Source organism: Gigantopelta aegis, chromosome 14, assembly GCF_016097555.1.
Source record: "Gigantopelta aegis isolate Gae_Host chromosome 14, Gae_host_genome, whole genome shotgun sequence".
Lineage (NCBI taxonomy): Eukaryota > Metazoa > Mollusca > Gastropoda > Neomphalida > Peltospiridae > Gigantopelta > Gigantopelta aegis.
In genome coordinates this window covers 18,440,086-18,462,141 of record NC_054712.1, presented here as the reverse complement: position 1 = coordinate 18,462,141, position 22,056 = coordinate 18,440,086, and the positions used below count along the sequence as shown (strand labels likewise).

Genomic DNA, 22,056 nt, shown 5'->3' with positions numbered 1-22,056 from the left:
AACAGTTGGAACATGTCCAGGAGAGGTGAAAAGAACGCACCCCAAGTCTGTGAAATTTGTCGTGACGTAGGCATTGGTGTGCTTCGAGCGACATCTACCGGTGACATCAGAATACAAACTTTCAAAATTATTTCAAGCAATTGGGACATGGGGATTCCCATGGTATTTATCGATATAAAACCTGCTTTTTCACTCCATTTGATAAAAACGTGATCTAAGTGTGTTACAGGTTTGTAGATTAACCAAATTATAATTTATTTTCGCTGGATGGAACTAGGGTGTGCGGCTTTAATATACAGCCACTAATATTTTATGCAGAAAAATATATTTGATATGTAATTACAATCGTTAAAAAGTCTCTGTTAGTCGATAACATCTTAAAAAGTGCAGCAAACTCAGGAATGTCCCTTTAAGGTTCGATTACGCTGTCCTGGGAACACACCTCAGCTATCTGTCCAAAATAAAGTTGTTGGTTTTTTTTTCGACACCACTGGAGCACATTTATTAATTAATCATCGGCTATTGGATGTCAAACATTTGGTAATTCTGACTCCTGAAACCCGCTACATTTTTTCTAATGCAGCAAGGGATCTTTTATATGCACTATCCCACAGACAGGAAAACATATACCACGGGTTTGTCCAGTTGTGGTGCACTGGTTGGAACGAGAGAGAAAAAACAATCAGCTGAATGGATCTACCTAGGTGGTTGGATCCTGCGACGTAAGCACCTCGAGCGAGCACTCAACCGACTGAGCTAAATCCCGCCCCGGGCTGCCTGTCCAGGACAGTAAGTTAGTTGTTAGTGGTTAGTGAGAGAGAGAGAACGAGAGAGAGAGAGAGAGAGAGAGAGAGAGAGAGAGAGAGAGAGAGAGAGAGAGAGAGAGAGAGAGTGAGAGATAGAGAGACGGAGAGAGAGAGAGAGAGAGAGAGAGAGAGAGAGAGAGAGAGAGAGAGAGAGAGAGAGAGAGAGAGAGAGAGAGAGAGAGAGAGAGAGAGATTGAGATTGAGAGAGAGAGAGAGAGAGAGAGAGAGAGAGAGAGAGAGACAGAGACAGAGACAGAGAGAGAGAGAGAGAGAGAGAGAGAGAGAGAGAGAGAGAGAGAGAAGAGGGTGTAATGGTCACCTACCCATTGTGTCGTTAAAACTCGCTCTGGATGGGAGCCAGTACTGGTCTGCGAACCTAGTACCTACCCAGTGTTTCTGCTAGAAAGACATTTTTGGGTATGGCGCTATGGAATTGAATGCAACTACAGTCAACAGGGGGTATGGGGGACCTCCGCCAGAATGAAAATAGGTTAAGTTTAGGGTTAGGGTTAAGAAAATCATAGTGTAATGATAAAAGTAATTAATTCTGTCAAAAAGTTAACTTAAAAAAATTAAATTTTGGGTATGGCGCCATACCCGTTTTACCCTCTGGCAGAAACCTTGCTACCAACCATCGAGGCCGACCACAGACAACCGGAGGTGCGTTTAGCCAGACCGAGCAAAACAAAAAAGTTAGCTAGACTGGTTTATGCGCTTCACCTTAAACCAAATGGCCACGTCGGGATCTAATCAAATAGTTGGCCAACGTTAGCGAAAGGTTCTCTGGCTGAACTTGGAGCTGGGCTTGTGCTTACAAAACCTTTAAGAGTCTAGACTCAATCGTTAATGACGTCACACTCATACAATTTGTATGGCGTTGCCTGAGACTATATTAGAGTCTCGAGTGAAGATTCTAAACGTTGTATATGCCAGTTGTTCAAACGTTAAGTCAGCTTAACTAGTGGTTGACGGAAATTTTCAAAACCAGGGATTAATACTAATTACTTTTAATAATTGAAAACATAGGGCGTGATTTACAAAGCCTGTTTAAGTCTTACATGCGTGTAACTACGTACATTTACAATGTTTAAACATCCGCGTCTAAAAAACAACAGGCTTCGTAAATTTCTGCCCATAATGTTTAGACTTGATTTAGAACCAAAGGTATCCATCCATGCATGATAAAATCTAGTTAATTTTGTATTTTTGCAAAAATTATTAAAAGGAAAATATTATACAAGACTAACGCAGGGTTAATTTAACTATGCTTTCAACATCTGGACCGATGGAACCGGCCTCGGTGGCGTCGTGGTTAGCCATCGGTCTACAGGCTGGTAGGTACTGGGTTCGGATCCCAGTCGAGGTATGGGATTTTTAATTCAGATACCGACTCCAAACCCTGAGTGAGTGCTCCGCAAAGCTCAATGGGTAGGTGTAAACGACTTACACCGACCAGTGATCCATAACTGGTTCAACAAAGGCCATGGTTTGTGCTATCCTGCCTATGGGAAGTGCAAATAAAAGATCCCTTGCTGCCTGTCGTAAAAAGAGTTTCCTCTAAAAAACAGTGTCAGAATGACCATATGTTTGACGTCCAATAGCCGACGATAAGATAAAAAATCAACGTGCTCTAGTGGCGTCGTTAAATAAAAGAAACTTTACTGGACCGATGGCTGTAGACTGCAACAAAATCAAGGCGATAAACGCGCCCAAAAGTATGTATGACCAAAATAATCATTCCCACATACAGATCACAAACGGCTTCACCAGAAAACCAGTCAAATGCTACGTTTTAGTTCGATTAAAATAACTTGAAATACGTTTTTTTATATCCAGGGGAGGGACGTAGCCCAGTGGTAAAGCGCTCGCTTGATGCGCGGCCGGTCTAGGATCGATCCCTGTCGGTGGACCCATTGGGCTATTTCTCGTTCCAGCCAGTGCACCATGATTTGTATATCAAATGCCGTGGTATGTGCTATCCTGTCTATGCGATGGTGTATATAAAAGATCTCTTAATACTAATGGGAAAATGTAGCGGGTTGCCTCTCTAATACTATATATCAAAATTACCAAATGTTTGATATCCAACAACAGATGATTAATAAATCAACGTGCTCTAGTGGTGTCGTTAAACAAAACGAACTGAATATCCACAACTCTTCACTGCACTAAAAATATCTGGCATGCCTAAATTAGTGAGACCTAAAGCCGTGGGCTGTAGTAACATATGCGTCAACCTAAAGCAACTGAAATTTCAATCAACATGGACACCGTAATCTGTTATCCCAAATGTAGTAGTATCCCGCAAGCCTCAAATAGTCGTGCATGCTACGTTTAGTCTAGTTCAAATTAATTTACAGAAAGTAACCAAACAAATCTTGTTACATATCTCACCAATGGCTTTGGTGTGAATTGTATTATTAAGACAAGAGGCGGATCTAGGGGTGGGGGCCCCCTAAACTTTGCGACAGTTATAATTTTAGTATACATTAATTTTCTTCCCTTTTTTTAACGATCTCCTTCCAAACCATCCCACAAAGTTCCCTTGGCATTCCGCCTCATGTCACACCCTCCCCCAATGTATTTTCTGGATCCGCCACTGAAGACAATGTTGCTAATTATAATCGGTAATGGGAGCCGTCAGATTTTAGAAGCTATCTAAAGCGCTACGATATCGTAAAACGTTGTAACTCAACACATTTTTATTTACGGTTATATGGCGTCGGACATATGGTTAAGGACCATACCGATATTAAGGGAGGTAACCCGCTGTCGCCACTTCATGGGCTACTCTTTTTGATTAGCAGCAAGGGATCTTTTATATGCACCATCCCATAGACAGGATAACATATACCACGGCCTTTGATGTACCAGTCGTTGTGCACTGGCTGGAGCGAAAAATAGCCTAATGGGTTGTAAGCTATGTCACAACGTCGCTTGCCACAGCCTACGATGGTTTTATGATATCGTAGAGCTAAGATAGCTTCGAAAATCTGGACCCTGTATAGGGGTGTTATAATTCGCTTTAGTATAATCTTTAAAAAGTTTGTTTTGTTTAACGACACCACTAGAGCACATTGATTTACTAATCATCGGCTATTGGATGTCAAACATTTGATAATTTTGTCTTAGTCTTAGAGAAGAAACACGCTATGCAAGGGGTCTTTTATATGCACCATTCCACATGCAGGATAGCACAGACCACGACCTTTGATGTACCAGTCGTGGTGCACTGGCTGGAACGAGAAAAAGCCCAATGGGCCCACATACGGAGATCGATCCCAAACCGACCGTGCATTAAGCAAGCGTTTTACCACTGGACCCCTATAATGTTTTAATGATATCAGTATAATATTTAATGATATCAGTATAATATCAGTATAATATTTAATGATATCAGTATAATATTTAATTCAGTCCTTGTGACAGGCATCACCTATTTTTTAAAGGGTGTAATGGTATAAATCGCATAACTAGCCATAAACACACCTGCTCTTCGAGATTCCTTGGGGATGATAAATTTATCCTTCACATCGAACTCGTCATTTTCTAACCTCGTCGACTCGCTTTCGGTCGTCGATTCTGATGTCGAGGACACGTGATCAAAAGAAGCCTTTTCATTGGACAACGAAGGCAGTTTCAGCAATGGATCATGACCGTGGTCGGTGGTAGATGTCACTCCACAGCTTTCCAAATCGGAATCCAAACAAAATTCTGACGTCATCAGGGGCGGTTTGTAATCATACCATGCGTATGACATGTCTGTCGATGACGTGGAGGGCAAGTCACGATTGTTTGCTTCACCGTAGTTTGAAACAGTTTCGCTTGAACTGTTTAAAGTGTATGTACCCTCTGAATATCCCCCGTGTGATCCGTAACCGGCTGTGTAGTCCCCGTATGATCCGTAACCGCCTGTGTAGCCCCCATGTGATCCGTAACTGGCTGAGTAGCTCCCATGTGAACTGTAACCGGGTGTGTATCCCCCGCTTGAACTGTAGCTGGTATCTGTGTAGTCTGATCTTGCACACGGGGTATTGTTGTTGTATCCATCGGCATCATTATTGTAATTATCAAGTTGAGATGAAGTGCTCGTCTGCAACACCTGGAACAAAGTGGTCAAAAAAGGGAAAGGTTCGACAGTTTTCGTACATTATGCATTTTTGTTTTATATGTTTCGCTATTATCCCCTCGCGACAAGACGTCGAGGGGTTATAGAAGTTTGTTTTGTTTAACGGCACCACTAGAGCACATTGATTTATTAATCATCAGCTATTGAATGTGAAACATATGGTCATTTTGACAGTCATAGAGAGGAAACCCGCTACATTTTTTTCATTAGTAGCAAGGGATCTTTTATATGCACCAACACAGACATGATAGCACATACCACGGCTTTGATGTACCAGACATGGTGCACTGGCTGGGACGAGAAATAGCCCAATGGGCCCACCAATGGGAATTGATCCCAAACCGACCACGCATCAAGCGAGCGCTTTTCCACTGGGCTACGTTCTAAGGGATATAACGACGAGACGTCGAGGGGATATTATATAGCGACTGTACCGTAAATACGTGACACGACGACGTCACTGCAATAGCGACTTCATTTCTCATCCGATTTTCATCAAACTTTATATAGGATCATATTTTGAACGAGTTTGCGTTCCGCTCTCTGCGTCGAAGATCAAGGTCACAATTACTAAAAATATAAATACATGTCACCGATCTGGCGACTTCATTTCAGAACCGATTTTCATGAAACTTCATATATAGGAATGGGATCATATCTTGAACCAGTTCGTGTTTCACGTGTCTGCATCGACGGGCAAGGTCACTGTCACTACTCTAGCGACCTCAAAACTTAAAAATAATAATAAAAATATTCCAGTATGATAATTATGTCTTAATTTGTTTTACTTCTTTTTTCAGTTATTACTACACAAAACACAGAAAACTGATTATTCAGTTGTCATAATTATCTTTTCTTTTCTTTAAAAAAAAAGAAGCTTTAAATTGTTCTGAAAGGCTAACATACCTCGGGCTCTGACGGAATGGCGTCAAATAGAGAGCATAACTCTTTTGTCCAAAACTCATGTGCTACATCTCTGCCGACAGTCTGAAATAAAAGTACTATCACCTGCAACTATATACCAATAAACATTTACCGTATTAGCAGAAAAATACATTATTGGAGAATCTTTTGTGGAGTACAAGAATAGAGTTAGTTCAGTAACTTGATGCGGACACGGTAACGTTCGTTATATCAGGCGGATGTTACCCATAAGTTTGCTGTCTTTGTTCAACTCTGCCCTATCTACATACCGACAGGTCAGGTCAGGTCAAAGGGTTTTACGTGCACATTCAGAACAAGCTGTTGTAGTGCACGCAAGTCATGGGCGCAAATACCGACAGTCAACTTTCAGATTTTATAGTCGCCGATTTCATCAAATTTGTTACGACGTAGCAAAACAGAAATGTCATGATTATTACATCCGATATGATAGACGTAGGGGTATTATATACTATCAAGTACAGCACAGTACAAAGATATTGGGTAAATAATGTCACTGGTTATATACCTGGTACGCATTGTAGTGTGACCGAAATTAAACCGAATTCCTGATCTATGCTGGGCTCGAAATAGGAAGTAAAATATGACCTTTTGTTGTGGTTTTAAAATAGCAGGATAAAAGGAATCAGGGTTTCTGCCAGAGAATAAAACGGGTATGGCGCTATACCCAAATTTTATCATTACTGTAAACTTAACCCATTTTCTTTCTGGGGGAGTTCCCCCATACTGGTTGCATTCATTTGCATATCGCCATACCCCAAAATGTATTTCTGGCAGAAACACTGAATATGTAATGCTAAAAAAAATAAAACGCAGTAGGCCGAGTACTGTAAGAGAGCTAGACGGACATTTGGAAGGTTATATACGCACTCTTTCAAATGTTCGTCTAGCTCTCTTACAGTTAAGAGTACTCGGGCTAGTCCTGCAGGGAATAAGACAGCACAAGACGAAGGGAGGGTTTGGGACAGTGTGTGGAATATCTCTGAGCTGTATTTTAAAGCATTATGAACTTAAACTATAACACAATCACTAATTAAACAGTAGATGAGATAAAACGTTTGTTTTGTTTAACGACACCACCAGAGCGCATTAATTAACCATCGGCTATTGGATACGTCAAACATTTGGTAATTCTGACATATAGTCTTAGAGAGGAAACCCGCTACATTTCCCCATTAGTAACAAGGAATCATTTATAAGCACTTTCCCACAGACAGGAAAGCACACACTACAGCCTTTGACCAGTTGCGGTGCATTGGTCGATAAGATAATCGCATATACATCTTTCTCTTAGATTTCTACATTACCGGTTAGATCTAAAAATATAAAAGGATTGTTTTTCGCTTTTCGATGGCCTCCATTTCGAGCCCTGCTACCCTATGTACTTTAAGCTGGTCATCTAGTAAGATTCAAGCCTCCGATAATTGAAAAGTCAGATAACCCATTTCGTTTTTACGTAACCCATCATGATCATGTGAATGATGTCATAAATTCAATACGCGAACGAAAAATTGGTTACGCAAACTTCACCTACGCGTGCGATGCGCGATCGAAATTATCGTTCTCGCAATTTTCAGAGGCCTGATATGTGTGTATCATACCCAGTCACTTGTAACATGTCGTGATCGACTTCCGTGAGGCTGCAGGACTCGAGAGTCAGGACAGTCGGGCTGGTCTACTGGTTTCATGCATAGTGGATGCTCGAAGGTCTGCAGTGTATCGGTGTATATTCCAGCCGGGGTTTGCAGTGTCTCTGTGTATCTTCCCTGAACATACTGCTGATTCTCTGTGCCCGGCTGTCCAGGACGTTGACTCTCGGTGTACGCTGGGTAGTGGGTTCTGCCTGAGAAAAACGGATTGTTGGCGAGACCGCCTCTGTCTGTGTGACCCAGCCCCAGTGTACAGTGATGACTGAACGGAGAGGCGTGTTCTGGGGCGTGGCCCTCGTTACACCCCAGATGACTGAAAGGAGAGGCGTGTTCTGGGGCGTGGCCCTCATTACACCCCAGATGACTGAACGGAGAGGCGTGTTCTGGGGCGTGGCCCTCGTTACGCCCCAGATGACTGAACGGAGAGGCGTGTTCTGGGGCGTGGCCCTCGTTACGCCCCAGATGACTGAACGGAGAGGCGTGTTCTGGGGCGTGGCCCTCGTTACACCCCAGATGACTGAACGGAGAGGCGTGTTCTGGGGCGTGGCCCTCGTTACACCCCAGATGACTTAACAGACAGGCGTGTTCTGGGGCGTGGCCCTCGTTACACCCCAGATGACTTAACAGACAGGCGTGTTCTGGGGCGTGGCCCTCGTTACACCCCAGATGACTGACTGGAGAGGCGTGTTCCGGGTGTCGTGCTGGGCGATATCCTAGAATGCCTGGTACATGCTGACTTGATCGTGATAGATGGGGAAGTCCGAATCCATAACCTACAAACACCAAACACTGAGAATAACACCACCAACACGTCTGGGTGTCTGTCTGTCTGTCACCCATCCATCCATCCATCCATCCATCCATCCCTCCATCGCTCTCTCTCTCTCTCTCTCTCTCTCTCTCTCTCTCTCTCTCTCTCTCTCTCTCTCTCTCTCTCTCTCTCTCTCTCATAGTGATGCATGCTTTGTGACAAACGTTTGGGTAACTTAGTGTTTGCACAAAGGCATAGCAGGCGTCCCGAGTTTGAACATGTTCTCGGGGGGATATGAACCAAGTGGACCTTTTTCTATTTTGTTTTTGCACCACCCGAAACTCCATATTTATAAACCTGTATGTTTTAGTACTGAAAGCGGACTATTTGCTTCAGCGGGGCGGGGGGGGGGGGGGGGGGGGGGGGGGGGGGGGGTTCGCCGCCCGAACACACACACACACACACACACACACACACACACACACACACACACACACACACACCCGCCTACGCCCCTGTTATATGTACTTGTCGGTGGCAGGAATCAGCCACTGAGATTATATACTTTTATTACCTTCACCTTCACTTTGCACAGTGGATGGTGTTTGTCGTCTGCGAATGCCATAGCAGTCAACTCCCTGGAAAGAGGTATTTAATATTCAAATACGTCATGTTATTATCACGCGATACTATGTGGTTAACATACTAAACAAAAAAGAAACACTAGTCTAGATAGAAAATCTGCTCAAAAAAACAACAACCCCAACAAAATAACAATGACCGGCTGCATTCTGCCAGAGGGTAAAATGAGTATGGCGCCATACCCAACTTGTTTTGTAGATTTTGTTTTGTTTAAGTTGACCTTTTGACAAACTTTATGACTCTTATTATTACTGTATGAGTTTCTTAACCCTAACCCTAAACCTAAGCCATTTTCTGTCTGCCCCCCCCCCCCCCCCTCCCCTCCACCCGCTCCTATTGACTGTGGATGCATTCAGCACACATATTGTAAATATTCAATTTCATAGAATAAAATACCCAAAAATTTCGTTCTGGCAGAAACGCAGACAGTTGTTTTGAAAACATCATGCAACTTGACAAACATCCCCTATAACGTTTCGTTACACGTCCTGTGATCATATTCGCTACCAGTAAAGCGTTACGTAATTGCTGAAGGGCCCATAAATAAGCACTTGATCGTTTGTCCTGGTGTATATCTGCTCGGACAAGCAAAATGTACCTCAATGATTGTCCTGCGGACAAGTGAAAATGTTCAATGCAGTTTAATTTTGAGCAATCAAAAATACAGTCCTTGTACTTGAATAAAATGTTCATTTATTTGGACAAGTGAAAATATTGCTGGACAAGTAAGATTTCTCCATTCACAACACTACACTCGACAGGTGGGGGTTTCAAGTGTGCGGTTATACACATGTACCGCACTTTTTTGTCAATGGGAAACTAACCTAAGTGTGCTACAATCCTGGTTAGTTTGGTATGGTATTTCTTTAGAAGATTACCATGTAGATAATACATATAGATAAATATGAAATAAAAAGTTTGATTATTATCGAAGATCGTTTCTAACCTGCAAATCGGGGCTGTTGTTTGTTTTGTTTGTGGTTCTTTTTTTTTTTTCTTTTTTTTGGGGGGTGGGGGGGGTGGGGTGGCGTGGGTGTGTGTGTGGGTGGGTGGGGGGAGGGTAGGGCTGGGTTCGGTTCTGTCCTATGGTAACAGTGTAAAAAGTGTGGTTCTTTATACATCCGAATATTATCGCATACATTATATACTACTCAAAAGAATTTAAGGGTCAAAGATTTATAACCAAATAAGTTTCAAAGTGTATTAGATTGATGATGTAAACTACACCAAATTTTTTATTTATTGTTCCATATTTACAAAAAACCCACAAATAAACGTCACTGTATACAAGAAAGTCACATGACATGCTGTCAAAGTTGAAGGTTGTCAAACATGGATTTTACACATTAGAACATTCGTTTAATAGTGTGTGAATCCACCCCTGGCGCGAATACACTCGACACATCGTTGCCTCATGCTGTTGATCAGACGTCTGAAGAACTCTTGGGGAATGGCCTGCCACTCTGCCATAAGAAGTTGACCCAGATCACGAAGGTTGGCCGGAGGGGCATGGTTATCCCGAACTCTCCTGCCTAATTCGTCCCAGGCGTGCTCTATTGGGGCCAAGTCAGGCGAATATGCTGGCCAATCCATCCTGGCGATACCTTGTTGTCTGAGAAAGTCCGTTACCACCCTGGCGTGGTGGGGTCTGGCATTGTCATCCTGCAGAACTGCCCCGCCGCCAATCTGCTGAAGGCCGGATAATCTCATTCAGATAGCGGATTCCATTCAGATTGCCATCCACCACATAGAGGGGGGTCCTGTGGTGGATAGAGATGCCGCCTCACACCATAACGCTGCCACCACCGAACCGGTGACGTTGTCTAACGTTAACGTCAGCGAAGCGCTCCCCAGGACGTCTGTAGACACGAACCCGACCGTCGTTGAACTGGAGACTAAACCTGGACTCATCAGTGAACATCACTCGACCCCACTGAACACGTTGCCACCGCAGATGAAGCGTGCACCAGTGACGACTGGCCGTTCTGTGACGTGGTAGGAGTGGTGGTCGAACAGCCTGGCGACGGCAGCGTAGATTATTGGCTCTCAGACGATTGCGTATGGTTTGATCAGACACTCGAGTTCCAGTGGCAGTCCGCAGATTGTCACGTAATCGGCGTGCAGTGGTTGTGCGTTGACGTAGAGCCATATTGATGATGTAGCGGTCCTCTCTATTTGTAGTGCTTCGGAGTCTTCCCGAACGTGGACGATTTCGAACAGAATTCGTTGCTTGGTACCGTTGCCACAGTCGGCCAACGACACTCTGACTGACACCAAGTCTCAGAGCAACATTTCTTTGCGTATTGCCATCATGAAACCAAGCAATAGCCCTTCCTCGATCTTCGATAGTCAATTGAAGTCGTACCATTGTCGAATTTGGAGTGTGCACCGTACACGAACGCAAGCTCCAATTATACGGAAATTCAGCATTGGGTACATGGAATACACGTGCAAAGCGTGCAAATGAAGCGCTTTGTGAAAAAGCAAGTTATGGGCACTTAGCAGACCTTTCACTTTCGCCCTAATTTACGTGCAAATGTAAGCATGTTTTCGCCATTAGAACTAGTCGACAGTGTCAATGACAGTGGATTTTAATTCATTTATGGGTTGCTTAGACCCACTTTCGTCAAAATGGAACAATACCATGCGTGACATTATGGTCTAGCTAATATAATTGACATTCAGAAAATAATGTCGAAAATATCGTTTGACACTTAAATTCTTTTGAGTAGTATATATAGCTGGTATTCAAAACTTGTGACACCAAGTTTCAACCGTTTCTCAACCGAAATAGTGCAATAAATGGACACACAAACCAAAAATGTATAACTTACCTTACTCGCCAAATCTCGATTGATGTACTTGCATCATTATTAACAAAATAAATCTTCCAACAACATAAAAAATTTGCCCGCCATTTTAAATTTTCTAAACAGAAGGAAGCAACTCGTCCTGCACATTAAGAAAAGTATTGACTTAATTTCTCGCTCCTGCCAGTGCAGTACGATTGGTATATCAAAGACCGTGGTATTAATGTGCGCTCTGCACTATGGTAACAACATATTTGTATTACTACGAGTCTGTTTTGCGAGTGCGAGTGCTAATAATTTTAACATGCTCATATACCACTAGAGTTTCGAGCATGTCCGTCCAGGGGCCTGTCTCTGGATAGCCAGTGACTTGCTCCGGGACAGAAAAAATTAAGGGGACAATTTTGAAATTTACATCCAAAAATTAAATAGTGGGCCTTTAAAATTTTGATGCGCATTTCTAATTAATATAATTAATAAAAATAAAATCTACTCATTAAATTTGGTCGCTAGATTAGACTGGGCGGTCAAAAAGAAATTAGATAGATAGATAACTAGTTTAACGGGGGGGGGGGGGGGGGGGGGGGGGGGGGGGGGGGGGGGGGGGGGGGGGGGGGGGGAGAGTGTGAATGGACAGAATTTTTAAATTACTAGCAATTAGTAAAATAAATTAGTAGGATTAAAAATAATAATTTACAAGCCAAAAATAAAATTAATTGACTGCTCGGCCGAATAAATATATAATTTGGAGCATTTTTGAAGGACAGTCCAAAAATAAATAAGAGAAAGAAGAGAGGATCGGACTATTTAATAATATATTAAAAAAAAAAGGGGCAATTTCGACATAAAATTTTGAACGAAGGTCTAAAAGTTTAAAGTCCGATCTATATGTCCACGCGAGTAGCCTCGTTAAGGCCGTTAGGGGAGAGGTTGGCGACTACGGCGAACCGATGTCCGGAGTTGCAGTCTGCGATGGGATGAGTTGCTTCTTAGAGAGCAGATTTCTGATGACCACACGGTAACCGGCGCCGCAAATCATCTTGGCGTTTCTGTGTATTGTTGAACTGTCCATCTCGTAGAGGATCGCTTGTCGGTAGGTCTGCTGGCGCCGGTGCGTCACGATGAGTCCCGTCGCTGAGCTTTGGAGCCGAATGTTGTGGAGCTCAAAGTGGCTCCCGTCTGGCAGCGGTCTCCAGTCCTGGTTGCAAAACCGGCCCCTCAGCTTCGCCGTATCGGTCGTGTCTCCCTGGACGTAGTCCCGGTATTGAGCCTTAAGTTTCCCCAAGGCCAGTTGCCAGGTATCTACGTCCTCCTCCGGGGGTGTCGTCTGTCGGACAGGCTGGCTTGCAGGAGATGTTGCTTTCCTCTTGACGGCCGCCATCGCCTCAACAACAGCAGGGCGCTTCTCAACGGGAGCGGTCTGTATAGTCGACCGCTTCACCGGAGGCGCTGGAGTGGAAGTGTATCGAGGCAGCGGCGACTGGGCCATAGCAGTGTCCAACAGGTCGCTCGTCACCTCCGCGGTCGATTCTGCCGGTGGCGTCTTCTTCCTCTTCGGTGGTGAAGCGGGGGGGGGGGGGGGGGGGGGCGGCGACGCAGACGGAACTGCCACTGGCGGTTGAGCCGCCAGCTTTGGTTCCCCCTGAGCCGCCCCTGCAGCGCGTTCCTTCCTCCGACCTCCTCTTCCTCTCCTCTTCTTATTGGAGTCCGCGTCCCCGTACACCAAGTCACGGTCGCCCGCGACCCGGTACAACATTCCAAAGCTTGCCATAAGTGTGTGTGTGTGTGTGTGGGGGGGGGGGGGGGGGCAAGTTCAGAGCGCACGTCAACACGTCTAGCTTCATAGCTGTCTCTCAGTGGAATCAAGTCTGTTTTGCCGTATGTTTTATGACTTTCCCCACGAAGAGTTTCAAATTTTAAAAAATGAAGCGTGTCATGGAATTGACCCCCCTCCGTACGGCGTGATTGACAACCGCTCTGGACCAATCATGTTTCGCGGTTCAAAAACCGCGGGCCCAAATTTGCTTGGACGCCATTAGGTTAGACAACATACTTTTTTTTCGATGTGTAACGTTTTTGTATAGTTAGCATTAAAATTAGTTAAAATAACTGTCTCCTCCAAATGAATTATAATCATAGTAAACATATACTTCTGCTGACAAGTGTTAATAGCGATGACAACTATGCGGAGCCTACGATTGACGTAAAATCAGTGTTTTCCTGCGAAACCGTCACATGGTATTGAAAGTGAAGTTTTGCCGAATCCATCAAAATTCAACTGATATATAAATTCTACGAAGGTAAGATTTTAAGAATCACTTTCCCTCCAATGTAAATGAATTTACTGACTCATTTAATCAGTCTTCGATGTATATATTGTCGTTAAGAATCCGTCGTTAAACAATACACAGTCAGACGAATGGCCAAAATAAAAGTTTTGGCAAGACTTCCGATCGTTCCAGCATTCAGTTAATTTAGGCGTAAGTTAGGTTTAGGGTTAGTGATAGTATTAACAAGCATGCTGGAACGTTTGAAAGTCTTAGCATTTTTTCTTTTTCTTTTTATTTGCATGTGTGTAGGCGTGAGTCTGTGTATGTTCTTTTGTGTGTGGGGGGAGGGGAGTGAGGGAGTAACCTACATGGTTGTGAGCTTTAGGGGTATAAGGAAGTATTGTCTGGAAAGTTATAAATTAGGCAAATTTTATGTAGGGACCCTGAAATGTTTTGAAGCCAAAGAATAATAATAATATAAAAAAATCTTGGAAATTAATAGATATATTCTTTAATGTTCAGATAAATGATAGTAAAAGAACTGCTGTTTATAAATGGTCATGTGCTTGAAATATGTTCTAACCCTAATTTCAAAACATTTCAAACCCATAACCACCTAGATGAGGCACTTACATCTGTTTTGTTTTTATTACCTACCCTAAATATGATTTTCTTTTGGAGACAGTAGTTTTGTTTTTCATCATTATTTTATACCCCAAATTTTAGCAAAGCATAGGCATTTTTCTTCTTCCACATGCCATCTTATATGTAGCTTTGTGCAACTTTCTAATAGAAATCAAATAACATCATCAACGTTAAATACATTGTTCACTACTTTTCTTAATTTACTGCTATACTTAGTCACATTGATTTTGTTTCTTGTTAAAAAAATTTTTCCTAAAATTAAATTAAACTTTAAATTAATACAATATGTAATTAAGTTACAGACTAATGTACTTCTTCAAATGGATGTGAAATACTTAACATGTTTGTTTTTATATATTTCAGCAACTGGACCAATGGATGTGGAGTCATTGCTTAGATGTCGAAAATGAGATTCTGAAGACAAACTATTAAACAAATTACATTGCATCTTGATATTGAGAACAGAATGATAGAAATAATAGAACAGTTTCAACTGATATGTGAAAGAAAAACTGGGGCAGGGGGTGAAATTGCTGCTGAAAATGAAACACTTTCAACAATTTATTTTAATACAATATTAAAAAAATAAATTGTGTTTGACATATTGCTGCTAAGGAGTAATTCAGACTTCCAAGACTTGGGATTCAGTTTGACACCACCCATCAAATGGTAATCCTTAATTGCTCAGTTTCGAGGATAATGATTTGGAGATGGATGCCACAGAAAGATACATTTTTGAATAGATATATTTACCTGTACCAGATTGCATGGGGATTAATACGTAAAGACCCTCTCTTTGAGAAAAAAGAAAATGTTAGGAAGTATTCTCATAATAAATATTAAACAAATTGTGCGAACTGCAATCTGTGGTTTAGTTTTATGTTATATATATATATATATACAGTGTTTCTGCCAGAAATAATTTTGTGTGTATGGCGCTATGTTATTGAATGCAACCACAGTCAACAGGGACTATGGGGGGTCTCCTCCACAAATAAAATGGGTTACATTTAGGGTTAGGCTTAAGAAAATCATACAATAATGATAAGAGTCATTAATTTTGTCAAAATGTTAACTTTAAAAAAATAAAAATTTGGGTATGGCGCCATACCCATTTTACCCTCTGGCAGAAACCCTGCTCTCTCTCTCTCTCTCTCTCTCTCTCTCTCTCTCTCTCTCTCTCTCTCTAAAAATATAATTTTGCCTCTTTTTTTTCTATATATATATATATATATATATATATAAATGTTTTTAATTAAATTTTTATTTTGTATTATTATATTGTTTTGTAGGCATGGGTTGTCTTATATTTATTACTATTTTTTATCTGCCTATGCCTCTAGAACAGATAAAGCTTTTTGAGTACATTTTGTGTGACAGTAGGATAACTAATGGGCGGGTTGTGTGAGATTAGGGGGGGGGGGGTGGTGTGTGTGTGCAGAAGCTTCAAGTTTGATTCCCAACAGTTGTTGCCACAACACATGAGTTTATAATTTATTTAAGCACTGTTGTACTGGCTTAATTGGCAAATATGTTACAGACTGTCCAGCTACTTTTTCTTACTTTTTGGTTTTTGTCCTATTTTTCCTACTTTTTCTTCAGAATACTTTTTGGTTTGAAAATGCCACGAATTGCTGTTAAAGTGTGCATATTCCTTGTAATATTATAAAAGTCATCAGTTACGGGAATTATTTTAATTTTTCTTGGCAGCAAGATACATCTCCCAATTTGTGGCACCATATAATCTCAACATATTAAAATTACACCCTCAAAGCCAACATATTTTCCAATGATTAATATGATTATAATGTACAATGTGTATGTATGACTTCAGAATCTATAATACATTATGGAAAACTTAAATTAATCATGTTAACTCTGTTTTACTGTGCGTCAGCATTCCTATGCATGTAAATATGTATATTGATTAATATAGTGTACAGTAATTTGAAATAACTATAACGTGACCGTTACATAAAATACACATTATTTTTGATAGAACACAAAATACATGTACAAACTAAACACTACATAAAACGGTGTTTCGAGCATGAATAATGTCGCTACGTACTGTTTCAGTGCTACTTTTGTTCTACGTTTTCCTACTGTTGTCCTACATTTTCTATATTTTCATTCCTAATTGTGTCCAACTTTTTCAAAAGGGTGTGCTGGACAGCCTGATTTTATAAAGAAGGGATGGGGCACCCAAACGTAAACAGCCCTAATATATCTTGTCAGAACGGAGACGGGTCAGTATACATAACTGGAGGGCCAAAGATGTGGTCCCCACCAACCCACCCTCTGGCTACGCCAGTTGTGAATTGAATTTTAATTTTTTTTCGTGTATGGCTTTGGTTTCATAAATAGGGCAAGTGCCGTATATCGGTTGATTCAAGCAGTGCAGCTATGTAAGAATACACCCCCATAAATATCGCAATCCCACAATCTAAACCACTGCCTGCATAATTTTGGCACAGGCGACTGTATCCTGCTATAGTTTTGTAACCTTTCGTGCATAAAATTTTGGTACACTGATAGCATTCCCACACGCCTTGTATTTTAATGTTACTGCTCACGTCCCTCCCTTTTGTGTTTTTTAAACAAAACATTTAACGCAACCCGACCAAAAATAAAGACGCCACGGTTTTAAACGGGTTGAGGCCGGGTCGTCGCCGCGCATTCTATTCTCTTCCTCGGCATATCGGGATTCCATTAATATAAAAGTCGAACAACAACAACAACAACAAAAATTAAGATGAAAAAGAAGAAGAAAAAAGAAACAAACAAGACATTTTAATTTATCAGTTCTGACAAGAAAAACGAGCATAGGATGTTTTAAATGTTCTTTTGGTTCGACGTTCACTTCCGGGTTCTTGTGCTTCGATAAAATTTACTGAAGTAAAAATGGTTTCGTCGATTTAAATCACGTTGTCATCGTAAATGTACCCTGTAGTGAAATACTTGAATGTCTCCTCTTGTCGGCTTTTTATTTAAACAACGATATTTGTAAATAAATTAAGGCAAAAACGTAATCGGTAGATCGGTTGATTTTGCTATCGACCTATGCGAATTGGCAGCCATTATTGAATGTTTGTCTAACCTTGCATCACGTGTCACGGGGGGCGTGGTTAACTCGTCATACGGAGGGGTCAATTCCCTCGATCGTGGTTCAAATAAAATGTTTTGGATCATATAATAACCCGGTTTGGTGTTCCAAATGAATGCAATTTCCATTTATAATCTATATTTAGAGAAATAAGGCCCAATAAATCAGTGACTGAGTGCCTTTAATGTAATTTCAGTGTAAATTTAACTGGATTTTTCAAATAAATATATAAATAAATATATAAATATCTAAATATCTAAATAAAGAAATATAAGAAATATAAATTATGGATAATTGTCACTTCCATTCAATGCGAATGACGTCAGTTTGCTATGGAGCACCGAGCAGATTTTATGGCACATGTTTGATGTTTGCAATTTGTTACAACAGTTTCGTTACTTGACAGCTTCTATACTTTTAGTATGTTATTTAGGAACATGAAATACAGATATCAAATTTACAACTGTTTTATTGCAACACCAAACTGTTCAGTGACTGGACTATACAGTGGCATAAGAAGGTGCCAAAAAGTGTGTGTGTGTGTGTGTGGGGGGGGGGGGGGGGGGACCCTTTTATATTTACACACTTTTACACTAATATAAAGCAAAATATCTGAAAAGTGGGGTGCACATGCCTTCCTTACCCCCCCCCCCCCCCCGCGCTTCCTACGCCAGTGCTATATTTATTTATTTATTTTGTATTATAATACAACGAAAGAAGTATCGGGGTTTGGGTGGACTATATAACCCCATTGTACCCACCCACCCCCGGGCGGCTGCCCCACATATACCCTCAACGAACAAGCTATAAGAAAGAAAGAGAGAATTAATAAATTAAACATTGCAATAAATATATTACTAATCAATAAATAATAAATCAATCAATCAATCAATCAATCAATCAATCAATCAATCAATCAATAAATAAATATATAAATAAATAAATTGCAAATAAATAAATAAATACCATTCTAAGACTTGACGTAAATTCTGTGAAAGAAGGGAGGCTCAAGTCATTTGTTGTTTTATAGTCGTCGATGTTTCCAAATCCACCCGCCATTATCTCATGAACTTGCAGAGACCTTTATCATTACTTGGTGCTAGCAGCGATCTTTTTACGAAGTACCACGTAACCTTGACACTGTCTACGTTCTCCGGCTGTTCAGTTTTGACGTAATAGGTTCAAGTCCCCTTAGAAACATTGTAGTACTGTCACGTGCCAACATTTACCGTGCGGGGAAACTTAGTTTATATATTTATTTATTTATTTACTTACATTTTGTTCTCTCTTTTATTAGTTGTGTTTTTTGTTGCTATTTTTATTATTATTTTTGGAGGGGTTGTAATGTTGTTAATGTTATCACTAATGACTAGTTTTTAAAAACATTTTGCAGGGGTTGGGGTTGGAATTTGTTTTTTTGTGGCGGGGATGGTGTGTGTGTGTGTGTGTGTGTGTGTGTACCCTGATTAAAATCCTAGGGGGGGGAGGCTATGCTATTTTCTGGAGTACAAAAAGTGATATTCTCAGGGGGCAAATGCCCCCCCCCCCCCCGCCCACTGCCCCTCGGAGGGTACGGCCCTGGTGTGTTGCGTGTGTGTGTGTGTGTGTGTGTATGTCTGTGTGTGTGTATGTCTGTGTGTGTATGTCTGTGTGTGTCTGTGTGTGTGTGTGTCTGTGTGTGTATGTCTGTCTGTGTGTGTATGTCTGTGTGTGTGTATGTATGTTTGTGTGTGTGTGTCTGTGTGTGTATCTGTCTGTGTGTGTGTGTGTGTGTTTGTGTGTGTCGGTGTGTGTGTGTGTGTGTGTGTGTGTGTGTGTGTGTGTGTGTGTGTGTGTGTGTGTGTGTCTGTGTGTGTGTGTGTGTGTGTGTGTGTATGTGTGTCTGTGGGGGTGTATGTGCGCGCGTGCGTATGTGTGTTAATGTTATAATGGCATCGTCATATTCATCATCATGATTATTATTAGACCGTATTGTTTTCTGATAAGAATATTTTGTAAAACTCAGTACAATACAAAATGCTTTATTTCCGTGCTTACATATGGTGTATACACACTGGTGACCCTACCTGCCTTAGTAGATTATATATATACTGAACAAAAAAAGAAACTTCCGATTTGTACATATAGTATTTGTTGTGTTAAAGAATTAATTGTGTAATGAAATTATATAGGCAGTATTAGCCGTGAGCTGTATTATCAGGATTCATGAATTTTATCGATTATTTTTACACTATTAATCGTCGACAACGTGAAATTCAATTTGCACGTGCATGCATGGTTCGACATGTCCCGTGTAGTATTCGGTCAATTTGTTTGACTTGTCTTACTGACATTGTTGTCAAGTGAACGAAAACGCTTTAAAATTTGTAAAAAAAAATTACGTTTTTTTACATTGTAGCATTTTTAGTATGCCCAAAATACCCAATAATTTACGCGAACGGGCGATTGGCATGCTTGATGCTGGCATGTCGACAGAAGACGTTGCAAGGCATGTTGGGAGTTCTAGTCGAGCGATACGAAATCTTCGCGTAAAATTTCGAACCACAGGAAGCACCAACGACTTGCCACGTCGTGGACGTCCGCGTGTAACAACGCGTGGTCAAGACCGCTATATCATGAACACGCATTTGCGCAATCGATTCCAAACTGCCATTGCTACTGCTGCTAACACACCTGGGCTTCATAATAACCGAATCAGTGGGCAAACTGTTTGTAATCGTCTGCCTGAGAACGGTTTACATGCACGACGTCCTTACGTCGGATGCGTTTTAACGCAACGTCATCGTCTAAATAGTCTTAATTGGGCACGTGTACACACTCGTTGGATACGGCGACGCTGGAATACCGTTCTTTTTTCGGATGAATCCAGATTTTCTTTACAACGTGGTGATGGCAGGGTGCGCGTCTACCGTAGGAAAAATGAACGCTATGCTGACGGTTGTGTTCTTGAACGAGATCGTTTCGGGGGTGGGGGTTGTGTCATGGTCTGGGCAGCCATTGCCCATGGTTATCGTTCACCACTAGTCGTCATTGATGGCAATTTAAATGCTCAACGTTACCGCGATGACATTCTCGCTCATCACGTCATTCCTCTGTTCCATAACAACGCCAACCTCTCGATTTTTCAGCATGATAATGCCACCTCTCATACAGCTAGAGACACTGTAAATTTTCTTAGGACAAATAACACTGATTTCATTGATGACTGGCCCGCTAAAAGTCCTGATCTCAACCCCATCGAGCATGTCTGGGATAGTCTGGACAAACGATTGAGGCGTCGTCCCAACCCACCCGCTAACGTCAACGAACTTCGTCAAGCGCTCATTCAGGAATGGAACAATATTCCACAGGCAGAAATCAACACTTTAGTCAATTCTATGCGCCTGCGATGCACTGCAGTGGTCAATTCAAGAGGTGGTCATACCTGTGGGTTTTTTTAAAACCCCTACCACACTTGGTCAAAATTTCTCCCAGTTTCTGTTAACCTATGGCCATGATTTTTGCACCAAACGTTGCATCATGGAACACTCTTTAATATATATATACTCTTCAAAAAAAGAAACGCAAAAGGGTACAAATGGGTTATAACTCCGATTTTATGTTTCCTACCGGTTCATGCTTTGTGAATATAAGGTCATTGCATGTCCCAAACACATTCCCACGATTACATTCGATAAAACGCAGCTACTGTACAATAAAGTTCAAAAATGTGAATATTCGCAAAAAAGCAGCCACGTGCAAACCATGTCACCACTGCACGTGCGTTGTCTGCACGTGCAACATGAACACCGACAGTATAAAAGTGCAGGGTGTTCGCTTGCCTGGCCTCTGTATCTGGCCGACAGTTGACAATCCAGGACATGCCACGTCTCAGTGAACCGCAGAGAAACAATGCCATCGGCCGACTAGACGCAGGCGAATCCAGAACGGCCGTTGCCAGGGCATTCCATGTGTCCCCAAGCACCATCTCCAGACTGTGGGACCGTTACCAGCAACATGGATCAACACGTGACCTCCCTAGATCCGGTCGACCACGGGTCACTACCCCGGGCAGGACCGCTACATCCGGGTACGCCACCTTCGGGAACGATTGACTACTGCCACCTCCACAGCCGCAGCAATACCAGGTTTGCGCAGGATATCCGACCAGACCGTACGGAACCGCCTACGTGAGGTAGGAATTCGTGCCAGACGTCCAGTTCGAGGTGTCATCTTAACACCACAACACCGTCGACTCCGACTGCAGTGGTGCCAGATTCATCGACAATGGCCTCAACTGCGATGGAGACAGGTGTGGTTCAGTGAC

The 22,056-nt window shown here is 41.9% G+C and overlaps 1 protein-coding gene across 2 annotated transcripts in view; it reads right to left on the bottom strand.

The window, feature by feature from the left end:
* The window catches only part of LOC121389539, a 33,325-nt gene extending 14,433 nt beyond the window's left edge, over positions 1–18,892 (bottom strand). For both annotated transcript variants that reach the window (XM_041521205.1, XM_041521206.1), the window contains exons 1-5: positions 18,717–18,892; positions 8,852–8,915; positions 7,479–8,299; positions 5,842–5,922; positions 4,296–4,908 (exon numbers count right to left, since the gene is read on the bottom strand). In XM_041521205.1, the coding sequence (XP_041377139.1) occupies positions 4,296–4,908; positions 5,842–5,922; positions 7,479–8,299; positions 8,852–8,915; positions 18,717–18,809 (1,672 nt within the window). In that variant the 5' untranslated portion in view covers positions 18,810–18,892. The remainder of the gene's footprint in view (positions 1–4,295; positions 4,909–5,841; positions 5,923–7,478; positions 8,300–8,851; positions 8,916–18,716) is intronic.
* Positions 18,893–22,056: the final 3,164 nt, after the last annotated feature.